This window comes from Chlorocebus sabaeus, chromosome 1, assembly GCF_047675955.1.
Source record: "Chlorocebus sabaeus isolate Y175 chromosome 1, mChlSab1.0.hap1, whole genome shotgun sequence".
NCBI classification, from domain to species: Eukaryota; Metazoa; Chordata; class Mammalia; order Primates; family Cercopithecidae; genus Chlorocebus; species Chlorocebus sabaeus.
In genome coordinates, this window is record NC_132904.1 from 69183607 (window position 1) to 69200434 (window position 16828).

The window sequence follows — 16828 nt, forward strand, 5'->3', positions numbered from 1 at the left end:
TCCCTGGATGTGATGTGAGAGGACAGATGCGCCATGCTTCTCTTCCCCCTCCTCTGCCCAAACTTCCAGTCTTCTCTACCCACTTACATACACACACACACACACACACACACACACACACACACACACACACACACAAAACACTCCACACTCCCCACCATCACTCTCTGCCCGGAAGGCAAAGGTCCGGTTGTTTGTAATCACTTCAAACTTCTGGTCCCCGATGGCAGCCACGCGGGAGATGCAGGCCACAGAGATAAAGCGCTTAGAGTAAGCGTCCTGGGGGAGAGACAGGAGCTGTATTATGGGACCCAGCACCTCACTGACTCCCCCAGCCTCAGCCGAAATGAAGGCTGCAGCCCTGTCTCCTGCAGCTGGTCAGAGACAAGACCCTGTGCTGACCCTGACTGCAGCAGAGGGCCAGGAGGACATGGGTTAAGGGGTCAGACTTAGAGCTCTGGCGAGGACTCCTCTGGGGAGGGACGCCACCTCGTTCCAGTGTTGGGGCCAGCCTAGGCTACAGCAGGGTCGCGTCAGGACTGAGGCAGGCCTCACCTTGTTACTGTCAAAGTATCGCAGGTGATCAGCATCCAGTCTCACCCATCGTTTCTGATAGATGTAAGATCTGGAGAGGGAGAGGGACAACAGGCAAATGACTGGGGGTGGGAGGACACGTTCCAGGACTACTCCAGCCCTCAGAAGCCACACTCAGAGTGAGGATCAGCCAGGTTCTAGGGAGGAAGTATCCCAAATGGCCATTGGCAAGAAGATGGATTTTACAGCAAAAGTGACTGAAGTCAGACTCAAAGTAGCACATCTATATTTTATTTTATCTTATCTTATCTTATCTTATTTTATTTATTTTGAGACAGGGTCTCACTCTGCCACACAGGCTGGAAGGCAGTAGTACAGGCCTAGCTCACTACAGCCTCAGATGCCTGGGCTCAAGTGCTTCTCCCACCTCAGTCTCCCAGGTAGCTAGAACTACAGGCATGAGCCACCGCACCTGGCTAATTTTAAAATTTATTTGTAAAGACAAGGTCTCGCTATGTTGCCCAGAGTGGTCTCAAATTCCTGGCCTCAAGCAAACCTCCCACCTCAGCATCTCAAGTGCTGAGATTACAGGTGTAAGCCACCATGCCCAGCGAGCTCCCAATTTTCAGGGCAATAAAATGGGTCTGGAGGGCATCATCGGTGGTCGCAGTCTGCCTGGAGGGAGACCTGTGCAAATCATCTCAGGCCCTTCTGGCTTTCAGATCTGTGATACCAGCGTCCTGGGGTCCTGGACACTGCCTCCCGCTCCCCCATGCAGAGCACGGCAGGACCCAAGAGGACTCACTCACCCCTGCGGTGGGTTCTTGTCCAGCCAGCCAGCCTTGATGACTGGTGTGATGGGGGTGGAGCCCCCAGGCGGCCCGTCCATGGGGTGTGGCGCAGCAATTGTGCTGGGCAAGGACAAGCTCAGGCTGCTGGTGTGCCATCCGCCACTAGTGAGAGATGAGGGGATGGGGGGATGGGCTGAGGAGGCGAAGAGGGGGCAGGCTGGGGTTGGGCTGAGCAGTAGGAAGGAGGGTGGCTGGACACTCACTTGGGGACACCCTCATAGGCGTGGTCATCCTCATCCTCATCCTCTTGGTCATCCCCAGACAGTTCCTCTCCCTCGCTCAGCAGACTGGCCACACGCACGGCCCGTGGGACTCGGCTCAGTGGGGGCTCCTCCTGCCCCCGAGACCCACTCAGCGTCATCCTTTCCTTCAAACCACAGATCACACCCACCCGGGGCTGCCACACCCCCTCTGTCCACACAGCCCCGACCCACACAGCCCAGCACTTTTAGTTCTGTTTCCTCACACTCCCCTCCCCCTGCCAGCAGAGACCACACAGGGACCCAGATCACAGGGACAGGAGAGCCAGTGGCAGACACTGACCTAGGACACAGACAAAAACAGAAAGATAAAGGGACAGAGAAAAGGACTGCAGGCTAGGGAGGCAAGACAGACAGACACGGGAACGCAAGAAGTGAAAGAGAGACAGACGCTCTGGGATAAGACACGAGCTCCTAACACAGAGGGTGGGGGGAGGCCACATGCCCACACACATGCAGCCAGGGCCTGGGCCCCGACCCCTGGCCCAAGGTGCTATGGCTACACGTGACTCCTGACCCCTGACCCCTGTATGGCAAGTGAGGTGGGGAAAGGGGAAGCCTCCCAAGAAATGGCTGCCCACTCTCTGTATGCTGGTCCCCAGGATCTGACAGGCAGCTGGGTACCCCCCCAACACACTGACAGGCAGACAGTCCCATGCCTGGCCCCACCTTCTTGGTCATCACTCTGGCTGGGGCCCCTGGCCCCTCCTCTGGGACCTCATCGTAGTCAGAGTCATCTGGTGAGAGAGGGGTTGGGGGGACTCAGGGCAAGGGGCCTGGCCTCCTCTCCTGGGGCACCACACTGGGCTTCACAAAGCCTCCCCCATGCCAAGACCCCCACCCCCACTTCTCTCTGGCTTTCAAAAAAAGGCACAGGGGATAGGAAGTGTGATTTATACCCTCAGGCCTCAGGACAGCACTAAAGGGTGGCAGAGGAGAGGCTGGGACACCACAGGGAGGTCTGAGCCAGTGGTGAGCCTGGGGATCGGGGTAAGGACTGTCAAAGGCAACATGAATCAAGAAATATCGCCAACCCCAGGAAAAGCAAACCACCCAACACCATGGAGAATCAGACCATTGGTAACTGGCAAAGCTGGCCATGGCCCCACACTTAACAGTCAGGAGGCCAGACAGGTGGGCACTGTCTCCATTGTGAGGATGAAGAGAATAGGGCTCAGGAAGGCTGTGACCTGCCCAGGGCCACAGAATGGGCTGGTGGCAGGGTTGCACAGAAAGGAGTGTGATCCTTGCATACCCTCCAGAGGCCTGATCCCAGGGATCCCAGGCCATCCACCCAGAGCCACATCCCCTGCTGCAGCACTCACCGAACTCCGGGAACAGGCGTACTGGCTTTGGAGGTATCTCTGGGGGGCAGGGAGGTGGAGAGGGGGGCTGGGGAGGCCCCTGGGGGAGGGCGGACAGGGGATCCTCAGGCTCTGGCTGGGGAAGGGATGACAACGGCAGCAGTGACTCCTCCTCCTTGGTGGGCAGGCTGGGAACAGAACAAAAGTTGGGCATCACTAAGCAACAGAGCCAAGACTGAAACATACTGAGCCCCCAGCTCACCCGAACTGCAGCAAAACTCAGGCACTACACAAATACACGCAGACAGGAGCCCTCCCGCACACAGCCCCCCTCAACTCATCTCCCAGAAGATGAGTTCCTGGTTCCCTGAAGCCTAAAGGAAGCAGGCACCCTCTTTGACCTGAATGAGGTGGTCACCTATCCCCAATGCTCTAGCTTTTGGTCACATGTATCCACTGGGTCTCCACATTGAAGGAGGGATAAAGATCAGAATGGGGAGTCAGGGAAGGCTTCGTGGAGAAGGTGATGCTTGACCTGAGCTTTTAAGGATAAGAAGGCATTGACAGCAAAGAGAAGGAATAGGATTGAAATGAGCTGCAAAGCCCAAGGCACAGACTAGAGCCTCAGAAACCAATTCCTAAGGCCCTGAATTGTGGGTCTCTTGTCTCGAGATCACCTTGCTCTTGCCCAGATTTGGATATTCACTACCTCCTGGTGCCCTCAGACTCCTCAAACTCACCTGATCCCACCAGACGCATCTCCCACAACACCAGCACCTCACCTCTGCTACCACTCCCCGAGGAACCCTCCCCTGATTCTCCAAGGCCAGGTTCAGGGCCTCCTGGGCTCTCACAGCCACACAGTGTTCCCATCTGTCTCAGTACAGATCACATTGCTCCTGGCAGGCTGTCTTCTGAAGGGCTTTGGCATCAAGGACATGAATTTGAATCTGGCCTTAGTTTCTTAGTTCTTGTGTGTCCTGGGCTGAGCACCTAGCCCCTCTGAGCCTCAGTTTCCTCTTCTGTAAAACGGGGGCTATATCACTGACCTGGCAGGGTGCTAGAAGGATTAACCAAGACAGGATGTGTCATGTGCCAGCACACAGGATGTGCAGGGACCATAGGCTGAAACAAGGTGCCTGAGCCCTGGAGGCCTGGCCCCACCAGCTGTCTCTGCCACTGTCCTGCAGGGGCCAAGGAGGAGAATCAGGGTGGACGGGCAACTTCCCCCTGGGTTATTTTTGGCCTTGTCTGCTGCCCCAGTGTTCCTGGCAATGGCTGACGGTGTGGGGCTACCATGAAAGCAAGGAGGGGCTGGGAGGAAGTGACAGGGTCTGCCTGGGGTGTGGTCATGATGCCAGGCCTTTCCTCCTGCTGTTGCCTCCACCAGTAACACCCTTCTCCCTGTTCTCTGCCTGGGAACATCCATTCGTTTTTTAACTTCTTTTTTTTAAGAGACTGGGTCTTACTCTGTGGCAGATTGGAGTGCAATGGCACAATCACAGCTCACTGCAGCCTCAAACTCCCGAACTCAAGTGATCCTCTGACTTCAGCCTCCCAAGTAGGTGGGTCTCAAGGTAAGCGCTACCATGCCTGGCTAATTTTTAAATTTTTTGTAGAGACTGGGTCTTGTTATGTTGCCCAGGCTGGTTTTGAACTCCTGGCATCAAGCAATCCTCCCACCTCAGCTTCCCAAAGCAATCCTTTAACTCTAAAACCACATTTCCCTTATCTGAAAGTCTTCCTTGACCCTCCTTTATGCTGCTGTCCATTAAGACCTTCATACAAATGGCTGGGTGCGGTGGCTCATGCCTGTAATCCCAGCACTTTGGGAGGCCGAGGTGGGTGGATCACGAGGTCAGGAGATCAAGACCATCCTGGCTAACATGGTGAAACCCTGTCTCTACTGAAAATACAGAAAATTAGCCGGACACAGTGGCAGGCGCCTATAGTCCCAGCTACTCAGGAGGTTGAGGCAGGAGAATGGCGTGAACCCGGGAGATGGAGCTTGCAGTGAGCCGAGATGGCGCCACTGCACTCCAGCCTGGGGGACAGAGCGAGATTCTGTCTCAAAAAAAAAAAAAAAAAAAAAGACCTTCATACAAATTATTCTAAATGACATTTTTCAAAGTATCTCCTTTGTGCCAAGATATGAACCCTGACTCCAAAGTTTATGAGCTTCTTAGGACACTTGGCTGCTTCCACATCACCTTCTACTATACTTGTCTCTTCTCCAGGTATAGATAAAAGTTAATCAATCCCTTTCCTCTTCTGTGTGAAGAGCTGGCCTTTAACTAGGTTTCTAGCTCTGTTCCCCTAGAAACCTGCAAACAGTGGCGTGTCAGCCATGTTACCAGGCCACCACTGCCTTTGGCAGCACGACCTGCACAGGAACAGTGTCCGGATGGAGAGAAACTATAAGCAGATTCTATACTTGGTAGAGAAACCGGAGCTTTGCTTCGCTCAGTGTGGTGACTTGCAAACTGGGCACATCCCACATAGGGAGTTGAAGCCACACCTGTGTGGATGTCAGAAGACCGGCCCCTTAGGCAAGAGCTTTCAAAGACAGGTTGGCTCCCTGTGAGTCACTATCCGCTGTGAGACCCAGTCCTTCACTCCTGAAATGTCACTTGGAGGGTCACAGAGAATGGCTCCTGGACAACTGCGTGGGCTATGGCTCGGATTGCTTCAAAGACCCCATGGCAGATGAAGGCCTGCCTCTGTCCTGGCAGCAAGCTGCTCCCCATCCAATGGGCCTCTCTGGGAATCTGGGGCCAAGGGGTGGGCCTGCGGGAGTCTTGAGTTGGAATATACTCTCACAGCTGGACCTATGAAGACCCCCCGGTGGACACTGCACCAGGCTGTCTCTCCTACATGACCTGAGTCCCTTTGGGGCACGGGCAGCATCTGACTTGGTACCCCCGCCCAGTCAGTAGCAAGAGCATGCGGGCAAGGTGGGTGGACAGGTGGGCAGGTAGATGGCAGGTGGAAGGGAAGGCAACAGAAGGGGTGAACGATGACCAGGTGACTGAGGGGAGTGCCTGAAGGCCCAAGAGCATGACCTGGGGTGCTGGCCCCAGCTGGTCACCTGCGATTCCCTTAGAGACTTTTTTTTTTTTTTTGAGACGGAGTCTCGCTCTGTTGCCCACACTGGAGTGCAGTGGCCGAATCTCAGCTCACTGCAAGCTCCACTTCCTGGGTTTACACCATTCTCCTGCCTCAGCCTGGGACTACAGGCGCCTGCCACCTCGCCCGGCTAGTTTTTTGTATTCTTTTTTTTAGTAGAGACGGGGTTTCACCATGTTATCCAGGATGGTCTCGATCTCCTGACCTCGTGATCCGCCCGTCTCGGCCTCCCAAAGTGCTGGGATTACAGGCTTGAGCCACCGTGCCTGGCCTCCCTTAGAGACTTCTTGACGGGCAGATCAAACCATCACTGCTACCTCCCAGAGCCCAAGAGGAAGGGGCCTTGGAAACCCAGCCTGGGATCGGCAGAGAGCAGAATTCCAAGCTGTCAGGCCAGGGCCAGTCAGACCTCAGTCCAAGGAGATGGCGATGGGTGCCATCCCTCCAATGCCAAGCAGGATTGAGGGAGCCTGGCTCCCAAAGCTCCCCCAGGTCTGAGGGCCAGAGCTGAGGGGAAGGTGGTAGCCATAAATAAAAACTGCCCACCTGCTTGTCCTCATCCCTGGGGTCCGGCAGCATCAGCCCCCTTCCTCTGGCACCACAGTGCATCTCCCATCACTGTCCTGATCAGCTGCGAGGGGTCTACCCATCTCGGGTAGCAGGCGGGTTCCCTGAAGCAAGCTCCACACCCTCCTTCCTCATTGGGGTATCTCCAGCATGCAGCAGGGACTTACAAACACCTGGATTCATTAACTGTGTGTATGTGTGTCTACGTGTGTATGTTCTCAGTCATCTTCTCAGCACTTGACATGGATTCTTCATTCATCTACTCACAGCGCTCTGTCAGGTAAGGCTCGTCATGATTCCACTTTACAGAGGAGGAAACCAAGGCACAGGGATGCTAGGTTATTTGTTCTTGATGCCACAGCTGGGATTTGAACCCTGGCAGCCCAGAACCAGAGCTGAGCAAACGAGGCCATGCCAGGGTCCCAGGGCTCCTCTGAGGCCAGCCTCCTCCCATGGGCAGCCAGGTCTCAGGACCCATCTGAGAGGGAACACATCACTGCCCTGCCACGGCAAGAAGGCAGAGGGAAACCGATGCATAGGGCTCCTCTCCCAGCAGAGCTTCCACAGGGAAGGGGCCGTGTCTGATGAAGGTGGAACAAAGGGACCTCTCAGAAGCATCTGGGAAATTCTAGCCACCTTCTCCAGGAAGTCTCCTGGCTGCTCTCTGACTGCCTGCTTACCACAGGGTATCAGGGCACTGCTGAGTCAGGACGGAGCCCAGGAAAGGAGAAGTGCTTTCAGGAAGGCACAACATGTGGGAAAACCCCAGGGAAAAGGCAGTGACCCCCCTACCGAGAACAGGGCCCAGAGAATGCCCCCACCATAGCCCAAGTCCCAGCCTCTTACTGCTTGCACCCCTAAGAGTAGGCCCCGTTCCAATCCCGAGGTCCAGCCGAGGCCTGGCTTGGATGTCACCCACTGACTTGTCACCCACTGGACCACGTCCTCAATGGCAACACCTCCAAGCCTTCACACAGTTTCATCCTCTTCTGCCCTCTCCCTCCCAAAGCCCACAGAAGCCCACCTCCACCTCAAAATGCAGCTCAGCCAGCCTCCTCCTCTAGGCAACCTCCAAGATTCTCCCACAGAGCTGCTCCCCACTCACCCTGCACCGCAGCTCCCTGCTCCTTCAGTCTTCTCTCCTCTACCCAAGGGGCATGTGAACCCACGTGCTTACCCACTATTCCCAAGAGACTAGGCACCCGGGCAGCTAAGGGGCTGGTTCACCCCAGCCCGGGCCCTCAGCTTAAATCTATTTTATAGAATCAGAGAAAATACACACAGCAGACCTCATGCCTGGGGGTTAGGGGACATGGGGGGTATGCAGAATGCAGAATGCAGAATGCAGAATGGGTAAGAGGAGGGTGCAGCTTGTGCAGAAGTCGAGAGGCAGACCATGGACCTCCCATCCTCACTGGGGTATCTCCAGCACTCAGCAGGGGCTTACAAACACCTGGATTCATTAACTGTGTGTGTGCGTGTCTATGTGTGTGTGTTCCCACGCATTTTTTGAGCACTTGGCATGGATTCTTCATTCATCTACTCACAGAGCTCTGTAAGGTAAGGCTCGTCATGATTCCACTTTACAGAGGAGGAAACGGAGGCACAGGGCTGTTGGGTTATTTGTTTTTGATGCCACAGCTGGGATTTGAACCCTGGCAGCCCAGCACCACAGCCGAACAAACAAGGCCATGCCACGGTCCCAAGGCTTCTCTGAGGCCAGCCTCCTCCCACGGGCCACCAGGTCTCAGGACCCATCTGAGAGGGAACACATCACAGCCCTGCCCACGGTCACCCTCCTCTTACCCATGACCACATAGTTCATTGTATAAACCAGAAACACTTCTAAGAGTTAAAAGAGGCACTATTAATAAATATGTCAGGGCAGCAGGCATAAACAGGGCCTGTCCCAGGTCAAATGAGATATGTGATTACTCAATTAACCAGAGACAGGGCTTTGGAGCCAGGCAGACCTGGGCTTGAACCCAGCTCAACCACTCATTGGTTTGGGACCTTGAATAAGTCCCTTCCTTTCTGAGCCTCAGTTTCCTCGCTAATCTGTCTCCAGGCTTACTGATAATTCAGTAAAGGAGGGCCACTTGCACATGGCATCAGCAGAACCTCTTCAACTTGAAGGAGACCCAGGCCCTACAGGCTGAGCCAGGAACCAGCTTCATAGCCTTAGCAGCCTCTGATGCCGTCTCCTTTTCCTTCACCCTGACCCCTTCCTATCTTTCTATCTACACCAATCTCTGGCCGAAAGAACCAGGTCTCAATGTGACAGAAGGAAGGCCACAGAGTGGAGCAGTCTGCATATCTCAGGCTGACCCTGGACTCACCCTGATACTCACACTCCAGCCCTCCTTGACTGAGCTGCAGTCTATCAATGCATACTTACAGGCCTTTGATACCCTGTTCCTTCCACCTGGAACACCCTCCCCTGCCTGGCCAACTCCTACTCCTCCTACAAAAAGCCCAAATCATACATCCATCCTCTCCACTATTGCAGGCCTCCCCTCACATCGCAGGCTGATATGGGGCCTCCCTGGGGCTCCCCACAATTCCGATCACTCAATATGGTCATATCAGTCAATGTGTGCTTCACTGAACTGCCTCAGAGGACTGAGGACCCAGACCTAACCCCATCCTACAGTCACCACCTCCCCACAAGATGTCACACAGGTCTTGGGGGGACCTGGCCCAATCCCAGCCCCTGGACTCTCATCATCAGGGCTGCGGGTCCAGTGATCTGGGGACACCTGTGTCCCACCCTGATGTCCCCTTTCCACAGGGGTAAACTGTCCTGGCTGCCCGCTTCCTCAATCATGCTCTGGACTCTCAGGGGCCCAGGCCTCAGTCCTATGCCTCCTGCTTCCTCTGTGGCTTCGTCCTTCCTCCTCCATCATGAACTCAAAGGTCATCCCCTCCAGCACTCTCCTGGTTCTGCTCTGCTCACTTCTGCCAAGCCCCCAGCATAGACAGCCCTTCCTAGGGTCTCACTTGCTAGAATGGGATGTCCACAGTCTGCCTCTCTTAACTTCTGCACAAGCCGGGAGCCCCTAGGGCCAGTCCTCTCCATGCCACCAGCAGTTCCCAGCACAGAGGGGACTTTCAGTAAGTGTGTACTGAATGGCCACCACCCTACTCGCATCCTCATCACTGGAGGTCAGTAGCTCCCCAACCTCTCCACACGGCAGCGCCCAGTTAACCTGGAGCCCATCCTCACAACTGTGCCTTCACCCAGCTCTCAGCACTTCTCCCTGGGACAACAGCTACCACTCGCTAAGCACTCACTATGTACCAAGCATTCTGCTGGGGGCTTTTTTTCCACATAATGACCCGGGATTATTAACTCCATTGTGCTCAGGACATGCCTCCTCCTCCAGGAAGTCCATCAAACTGCTCCCTCCTCTAAGCCCACACAACCTGTTTGGCCTTCCACAACCAGACCTACACTCAGCTTCCCCACTGGCCAGCCCTGCTGTCTGGGCAGGAGGTGGCAGAGGTCCCCTTCCCATGGCAGCTCTAAGCACTTCCCAGGCCTGGCCCTATGCTGGCTCCTGAGGGCAGCAGCGGGAGGAAGTTTAGTCCTCAGGGAGCTCACAGAAGTACTGAGCCCTTCCTGGGTCCAGCCCAGGCCTGGCCTGGCAGAAAGAGCAGGTGCAGGTATCTGCTGGGCCCTATGGAAAAGATGAGCCAGGGGCACAGGGCAGGGCTAGAGAGCGCCAGGTGTGTGGATAGGACTTGGTTAGAGGTCTATGTCCCCAGTAACCCGAGCACAGGATTGTTGAGTTCATTAGGAATCTACGGTAACTGAGGAAAGGGGAGACCAGCCCCCACACTCCATAAGCACCCACTACAGCACCAGTCCCGGGGAGGAGGGCTAAGAAGCACACCATCTCCCCATCACCCCGATCTGGGGGTGGGAGGTTCAGAATCACAGCACCCTTGAACTTGACAGTGAAATAAGCCAAACTAAGCCTCCCCGAGGGAACCCCCAGAGGGGTGCAGGGAGCTGGGAGCAGAGAAGTGAGGCGATCAGCGCCAGGCCCCCAAGGGGCAAGAACCCCAAAGAGGAGCATTCTTTGGGGCAGAGTCTGAGAAAACCCCAGAAAACAGGCACCGTGGGCTCCTGGTGGACTCAGGAGAGGCATATGGGGAGGTGGAGACCTAGAAAGCCCAGGGGAGAGGGACGGGTGAGACAAGGGGAGAAAAGGAAAAGGCAGGAGAAAAAGAGAAGAAGTGGGGAAAGTAAAAGAAGACAAAACTCTAAGAGAAAAAAAGAGAAGGGGAGGAGAGTAGCACAGAAAACCAGGCCAGAGGTGACAGACAGGTACTTCAGCCCTCCCAGGGCCTCCCTCCTACCTGCCCGACAGCAACAACAACAACGGCAGCCCCTCGCTTACCCTCAGATGCCTGCTGGGTCTTAGGGCTGAGGACTCCCACAGCTCTGGCCAGGCGGGTTGCGTATGCCCAAGAATGTCGTGGACCTGCCTGTGGAAGCCTGGGTCCCGCCTGGGCTGGTCTCCCAAACAGCCTGGGCCCTGGTCGCTGGGTGGGTCTGAGGCTGCGTTCTCTTGGAGGTTTTGGGGCCCAGGTGTGGCTTTGCACCTGTGATTTATGTCTTCAAGTTTTATGTCGTGCGTGTGTGTTTCTGTGTATAACTGTGGATCTGTCCAGGAGGGAAGAGGACAGAGAAAGAGAGAGAAAGAGAGAGAGAGGGGAGAGAGAGAGAGAGAGAGAGAGAGAGAGTGTGTGTGTGTCGGTCTGTGTATGTGTGTGTGTCTGTGTGTATGTGTGTGTGTATGTCTGTACCCAGCTCTGGTCTCCTAGAGGCTTCCTGCTTTCTGTCTCCTCCACCCCCTATAGCCGTGGCCAACACACACACTTCCTGAAAACACTGAGAAAGCGAAAAGTCACCCAGAATCCCCCGGGGCAGACACTTCCTCCCCGCCCCCAGCCTGCACCCCCACCCAAGCTGGGATGAGACAACCGACAGTGTCCACTGGTCTTGCAGGCCCTCACAGGGTGGAGGCCCAGGAAGTCCTGACTGACAAGTCCTGGCAGTGGCCTCTCCACCACTCCACCCACATAAGGAGACACAGAGAGGCTAGGAAAGAGGCTCTTTGAAGGGCACAAGTTCTGGCCTGGCAACAAGTGATCAGCCTCCAGGAAGACCAGGGATTGGCTGGACTGCGGGGCAGTCAAGGGCACAGGAGGGAAGCCTGGCAGTGTGGCTCCAGCTGGGCAGCTGCCTTCTGGGCACACACTCCCACCTCCTGAGGTGCCTCCAGGCATCCAGGTATCAGAGAGGGACACCAAAGGCCGGAGCAAGCTGGGAGGGGATCTGCAGCATGACCCTGGAACCTCACATCAGAAATGACCCCTCTGCCACCCTCAGGGAAGCTAGTTCACAGGGCTCATGTCTGCGGCACTTAGAGCTGAGTAGACCTGACCTGAAGCCAGGAGGCAGGGTCTGGACACTGGCTTCCCCTCTGCCGGGCTGGGTGACTCTGGACAAGTTTCTCAGCATCTCTGGAAACCTCAGCAAGTTCCCCACCACGAGCTTAAATTAATGGTAGGGGGCCGAGTGCGGTGGCTCACACCTGTAATCCCAGTGCTTTGGGAGGTTGAGGCAGGAGGATTGCTTGAGCCCAGGAGTTCAAGACCAGCCTGGGCAACAAAGGGAGACCTCGGCTTTACAAAAGATTTAAAAATTAGCCAGGTGTGGTAGCACACACTTGTAGTCCCAGCTACTTGGGAGGCTGAGGTGGGAGGATTGCTTGAGCCCAGGAGTTCAAGGCTACAGTGAGCTATCATGGCACCACTGCACTCCAGCCTGGGCAACAGAGTGAGACCTAGTCTCTATTAATAATAATGACGATAATAATAATGGCAGGTGGTGCAGGGGGTGCAGACTCTGGGGGTGATGTAGAGTCCCCCCAGGCCAGGCAGAATGATGAGACTGATTCTGAGAGTCCTGGGCTGTGCCAGGGCTGGGAGGAGGAAACTCCATCCTTGCTTGTTTCTGATTTGCCTAAACCTTGGTCTGCGGCCTAGAACCCTACTGCAGCCTCGTTCTTCCCACCTGTCTCCTCTGAAGACCTCTCCCTTCCTAAAACATCTGGGATGACATAGGTTGGGTCGTGGGATGGGGGACAGGGAGCTGGGGCAGTGAGCTCAGGGCCCTATGGCCCAGCTGTGCTGAGGGCACTCACTGGGTGCTGAGTCACATGCATGTTTACCCACATGCACCCCAAGCTCAGCACATGCCAGTACACAGGCTCACGTTGGCATTCATCGACTCACCCACACGATATACTTCCCAAGGGCCTATTAGGCACCCACTACTGTTCTAGATGTTGGGGATTCTGCAGCAAACAAAATCAACTAGGATCCTGGCCCCAGTGGAGCTGCCATCCTAATGGGCTCACCCTCTTGGCAGCACATGTACACACACGTGCACACACTGGCTCAAGACAGTGCACAAATAACACAAATGCCATGTACTGCTCAAACAGCACATGCACACCCACAGATGTACTCACACACTATTGGGGTCCCCACCACAGCAGTAATGTGAGCACGAAGGTTCCAATAAACTCACATACACACCACTCCATGTCACCACTGAAACTACACAAATCCTTACATGCTTCCACATCTTAGTAGCACACACCCTCAGAACCTGTCTGTGTAAATGCACAGACATTCTACCACCCTGACAGCTTGCACTACCACCCACACCCATCCGTATGGGTGCACACACAGACTGGCCCAGACATGCCTCATACGGACTCAAGACCCTGAGAGTACATACATGCACACGCATCCACCCCCAAACTCCACTGGGGAGCCTGGAGATGACTGGCCTCAGCCACCACATGACCTTGTGTGAAAGGCCCTAAGGCTGAGAGAGTGAGTTCCCCATCACAAGGGGTTGCAAGCAGGGGTAGGAAGGCCATGTCGTAAGACACTGTGGTGGGACTCCCACAAGGCGGGAGTGGGCAGGAGCAGTGTTCGTCTACATGCCATGGAGCTGGGGGTCACAGGAAGGGACTGAGAGGGGACAGGGTGGCCAGTCAGGGTCCGTGTTGGCCCCCACCCTGATCACTACAGTACCCAGTCTTGGCCTGGTATACACACATGAGGCTCTATCTGCTGTGAGTTTTTTCTACCACAGGGCTTTGAAGACCATACACTCTCTGAGTTGAGTGTGTACAAAGCTGAGGACTGCAGATGCCCATGACTCCAACTGCCAAAGACCCCAGGACACAGGAAGCCAGGCTTGGTAGCTTACCTGCTACCATACTCTGCTGTTGTAAGGAATAGTCCCAAATTGCAGGGAATAATTTTCTTCCAATTCTCATAGCACAGAACAGATTTTGGGTACTCGAACTACAAGGGGCTAGACCTCTTCCTGACCATGGGGCCTGGCGTCCTCTTCATGTGGCCTAAATGGCTACGTTCAGACAGGCTCTGAGAGTAGGGGCTGGTACCCTGGGACCCTGGGGTGTGGACAGAACTTCCTCCTACCCAGCTAGCCTCCTGAACTCAGATGTCAGTGCCAGGAGGGCCCAGAAGGCTGTGGAGGACCACAGAGGGCACCTGATGGGGAAACAGGCCCAGAGGAGCAGGTCCTCATCAGAGTCACAAAGCTAGCTGGGCCCGACCCAGGCATCCTGCCTCCCAAGCAGGAATCCAGGCCTCCAGTTCCTGTCCGGGAGTCACAGGAAGGGCCTGAGAGGGGACCTGGCCAGGGCCCTGCTTCTTCCCTTTGTTCACCCACTTCCAACCCCAGAGACAGACAGACAGACTTTCTCTCCTCTATCCTCTTCTCTCCTCTATCCTCTCTCTATCTCTGTCTCTTTCTCTTTCCCCGAAGCTAAAGGGGTTGGAATAGAAAACGCTCCTGCATGCAGAAGCATGGTCACTAGAGGGCGCAAGGGCACCAGGAAACTTCTATCTGAGCTTCCATCCAGGTTCCTGGAGAGACCCTATACCTGTTATCAGTTGTGTGAACCCAGAAGAGCATGTAGTCTTTTTGTGCTTCCACCAATCAACCCTCAAAACACCACAGCACTAGCTTGGCCTTCAAGGCCCCCTGACTTAATGCTCCTCCCTGGGTGGGAAGAATCTCCCAGACCCTCCCCATAAGGCCCCCTGAGTATGTCCTTGGTATCAATCCAGCCAGGGCCCCCTCCCTGCTCTCCCTCTGATTCGTTCATGTCCTGCATGAAGCCAGCACACAAATCTCCCAGAAGGTCTGCTGCAGGGATCATGGAGACCATGGAAGCACAGAGCCCAGCAGAGTGCCCAGCAATAAACAAACAGGGGCCAGGAGACCTCTCTCCACACAACCCTTCCTCCTCCAAGAAGCCTTCCAAGATTAGCCTGACTTCGCCCAAGTGTTCCACCAAATCTCCCTCACCCCAAACACATATCTACCCTGTCTGCGGATGCTCCCTGACAGCCGGGCACCCCAGCAGATGCCAGGAAGGGAGGGCGTCTGTGAAGGAGATTAACATGGAACATCCACAGGAGACAGGGGAAACTCAAGAAAACACAGGGTACCAGAAGCCCCGGAGGGGAAACAGGTCTGAGGAGGGAGGGCATGCCGGATGAGGCCTGAGAGTGTCCCAGGATTTGGTGACATTTGGTAGTGGGAGAAGGAGAAAGGGTGTGAAAGAGCACAGCACCAGGACCTGGGCAGTCCCCTCACCCCCAACCCCACCCCACAGTTTTCTGTTTCCTCCACATGTTGCCTCTTGATGTCCAAATGCACCCTGATGCCCAGCAGTATCTCACACTTGCCAGGCCCCAAGCTGAACTCGACTTCCTCTCAAATTCACTTCTGTCCTGGGGTCTCTGGATCAGTGATGGCATGACTGTCCACCCAGCCACCCAAGACAGAAACCTGGAGGCCTCACTGGCACACGCCCAGCAGCCCAGGCACTGCACTGAGCACCTGGACAGCTCTCCCCTCCTCCCGAGTCACCGGGCAGCTCTCCCATCCTCCAAGCTTTGCACACGCTGTTCCCCTGGCATTCCGAAGCGCCTTTCTTACCCCAGCACCAAAGGCCACAAACTCCATCTACCCTCTGGGATCCTCTGCTTGTGTGCCTCCCACCCTGGGTGGCATCCACTCACCTCAACAGCAGGCGGGGGGGTCCGGTGCGGGGCGGCACGGGTGGAACACTCAGCTCTGCCAAATGCCGCTTAGCCGGCAGTGGGGGCAGCACAGGGTCTGGGGCAGCTGTGGACGGAGTGGTGAAGCAGGTGGGCGGAAGGCAGCTCCTCCGGGGTGGGATGGGTGGGGCAGTGGGGAGCCCCTCATCCTCTGTAGCAGTGGGCAGCGGCTCGGGTGGAGTGGCGGGTGCAGGTGGTGAGCGGAAGATGTGGCGCTTCATGGGCACAGGCCGTGGGGTGGGGCGGGGTGCAGGGGCCGGTGGGGTATGGGCACGGAGCAGGCCAGCCAGGATGCGGCGGCGGTGGCCAGGGAGTAGCATGCCCATGTCCATCAGGCGGGCGTCGCTGAGACCTTGGCACTCAGTGGCCCACACCAGGCCATGCTGCTCAAAGAGCCCCGTGTACTGCTCCAGGTGCAATGCCCGCAGCCACTCGGCCACCGACAGCGCAGCATCCCCAGCCTCTGCCATGGTTCCTGCCAGCGGAGGCCCAACTGGCCTGACTGTCCAGAGCTAGAATAGACAGACAGGCATAGGTCAGAGGCAAGGCTGCCGAGGAGCGGTCCCCTCACCAGCAGTCTGCATGGCTCTCTCAAGCCATAGATTCAAGTTCTGTCCTGGAGCTTCCTCCCCTGTGCTCCATGTGCTAACAAGGCCAGGTACTGCTGAACACACAGGCTCTTCTCTCCCCCTGAATCTCGCCAACCCTTCCCCTGTGCTATCCCAGCATCCAGCTCACGTTTACTTCTCTAGGAAACCTTCCATGATCTCTGGGGTTGGTACCACCCCACACCCCAACACACAGCCTTGGCCACTGCCGCGAGAATGGCCAGTGGCATGATTGGTGCTGTGTCTCGTACCTCCTCCCCACTGCCCTCTGCAAGACCCAGGGCAGGGCCAAGTCCCTCTGAGGCACCAGTTCCCAGTGAGGGCCAGGCCAAGGGCTTAATGAGCATTGAAGTATACCACTGCTGGTCCCTCCTGCAAGCCCAGTCCGG

General features: G+C 55.9%; 1 protein-coding gene across 7 annotated transcripts in view; it reads right to left on the reverse strand.

The window, feature by feature from the left end:
• ARAP1 (ArfGAP with RhoGAP domain, ankyrin repeat and PH domain 1) overlaps positions 1-16828 on the reverse strand; it is a 67962-nt gene that overhangs the window by 25987 nt on the left and 25147 nt on the right. For 5 of the 7 annotated variants that reach the window (XM_008020039.3, XM_008020036.3, XM_008020032.3 and 2 more), the window contains 7 exons: positions 15793-16343; positions 2971-3137; positions 2315-2382; positions 1589-1719; positions 1344-1487; positions 556-625; positions 159-279 (listed from right to left, as the gene is read on the reverse strand). In XM_008020039.3, coding sequence (XP_008018230.2) covers positions 159-279; positions 556-625; positions 1344-1487; positions 1589-1719; positions 2315-2382; positions 2971-3137; positions 15793-16301 — 1210 coding nt within the window. In that variant the 5' untranslated portion in view covers positions 16302-16343. Of the gene's footprint in view, positions 1-158; positions 280-555; positions 626-1343; positions 1488-1588; positions 1720-2314; positions 2383-2970; positions 3138-11048; positions 11543-15792; positions 16344-16828 lie in introns of those variants that run through there. The other 2 variants (XM_008020042.3, XM_008020041.3) reach the window with 1 other exon arrangement.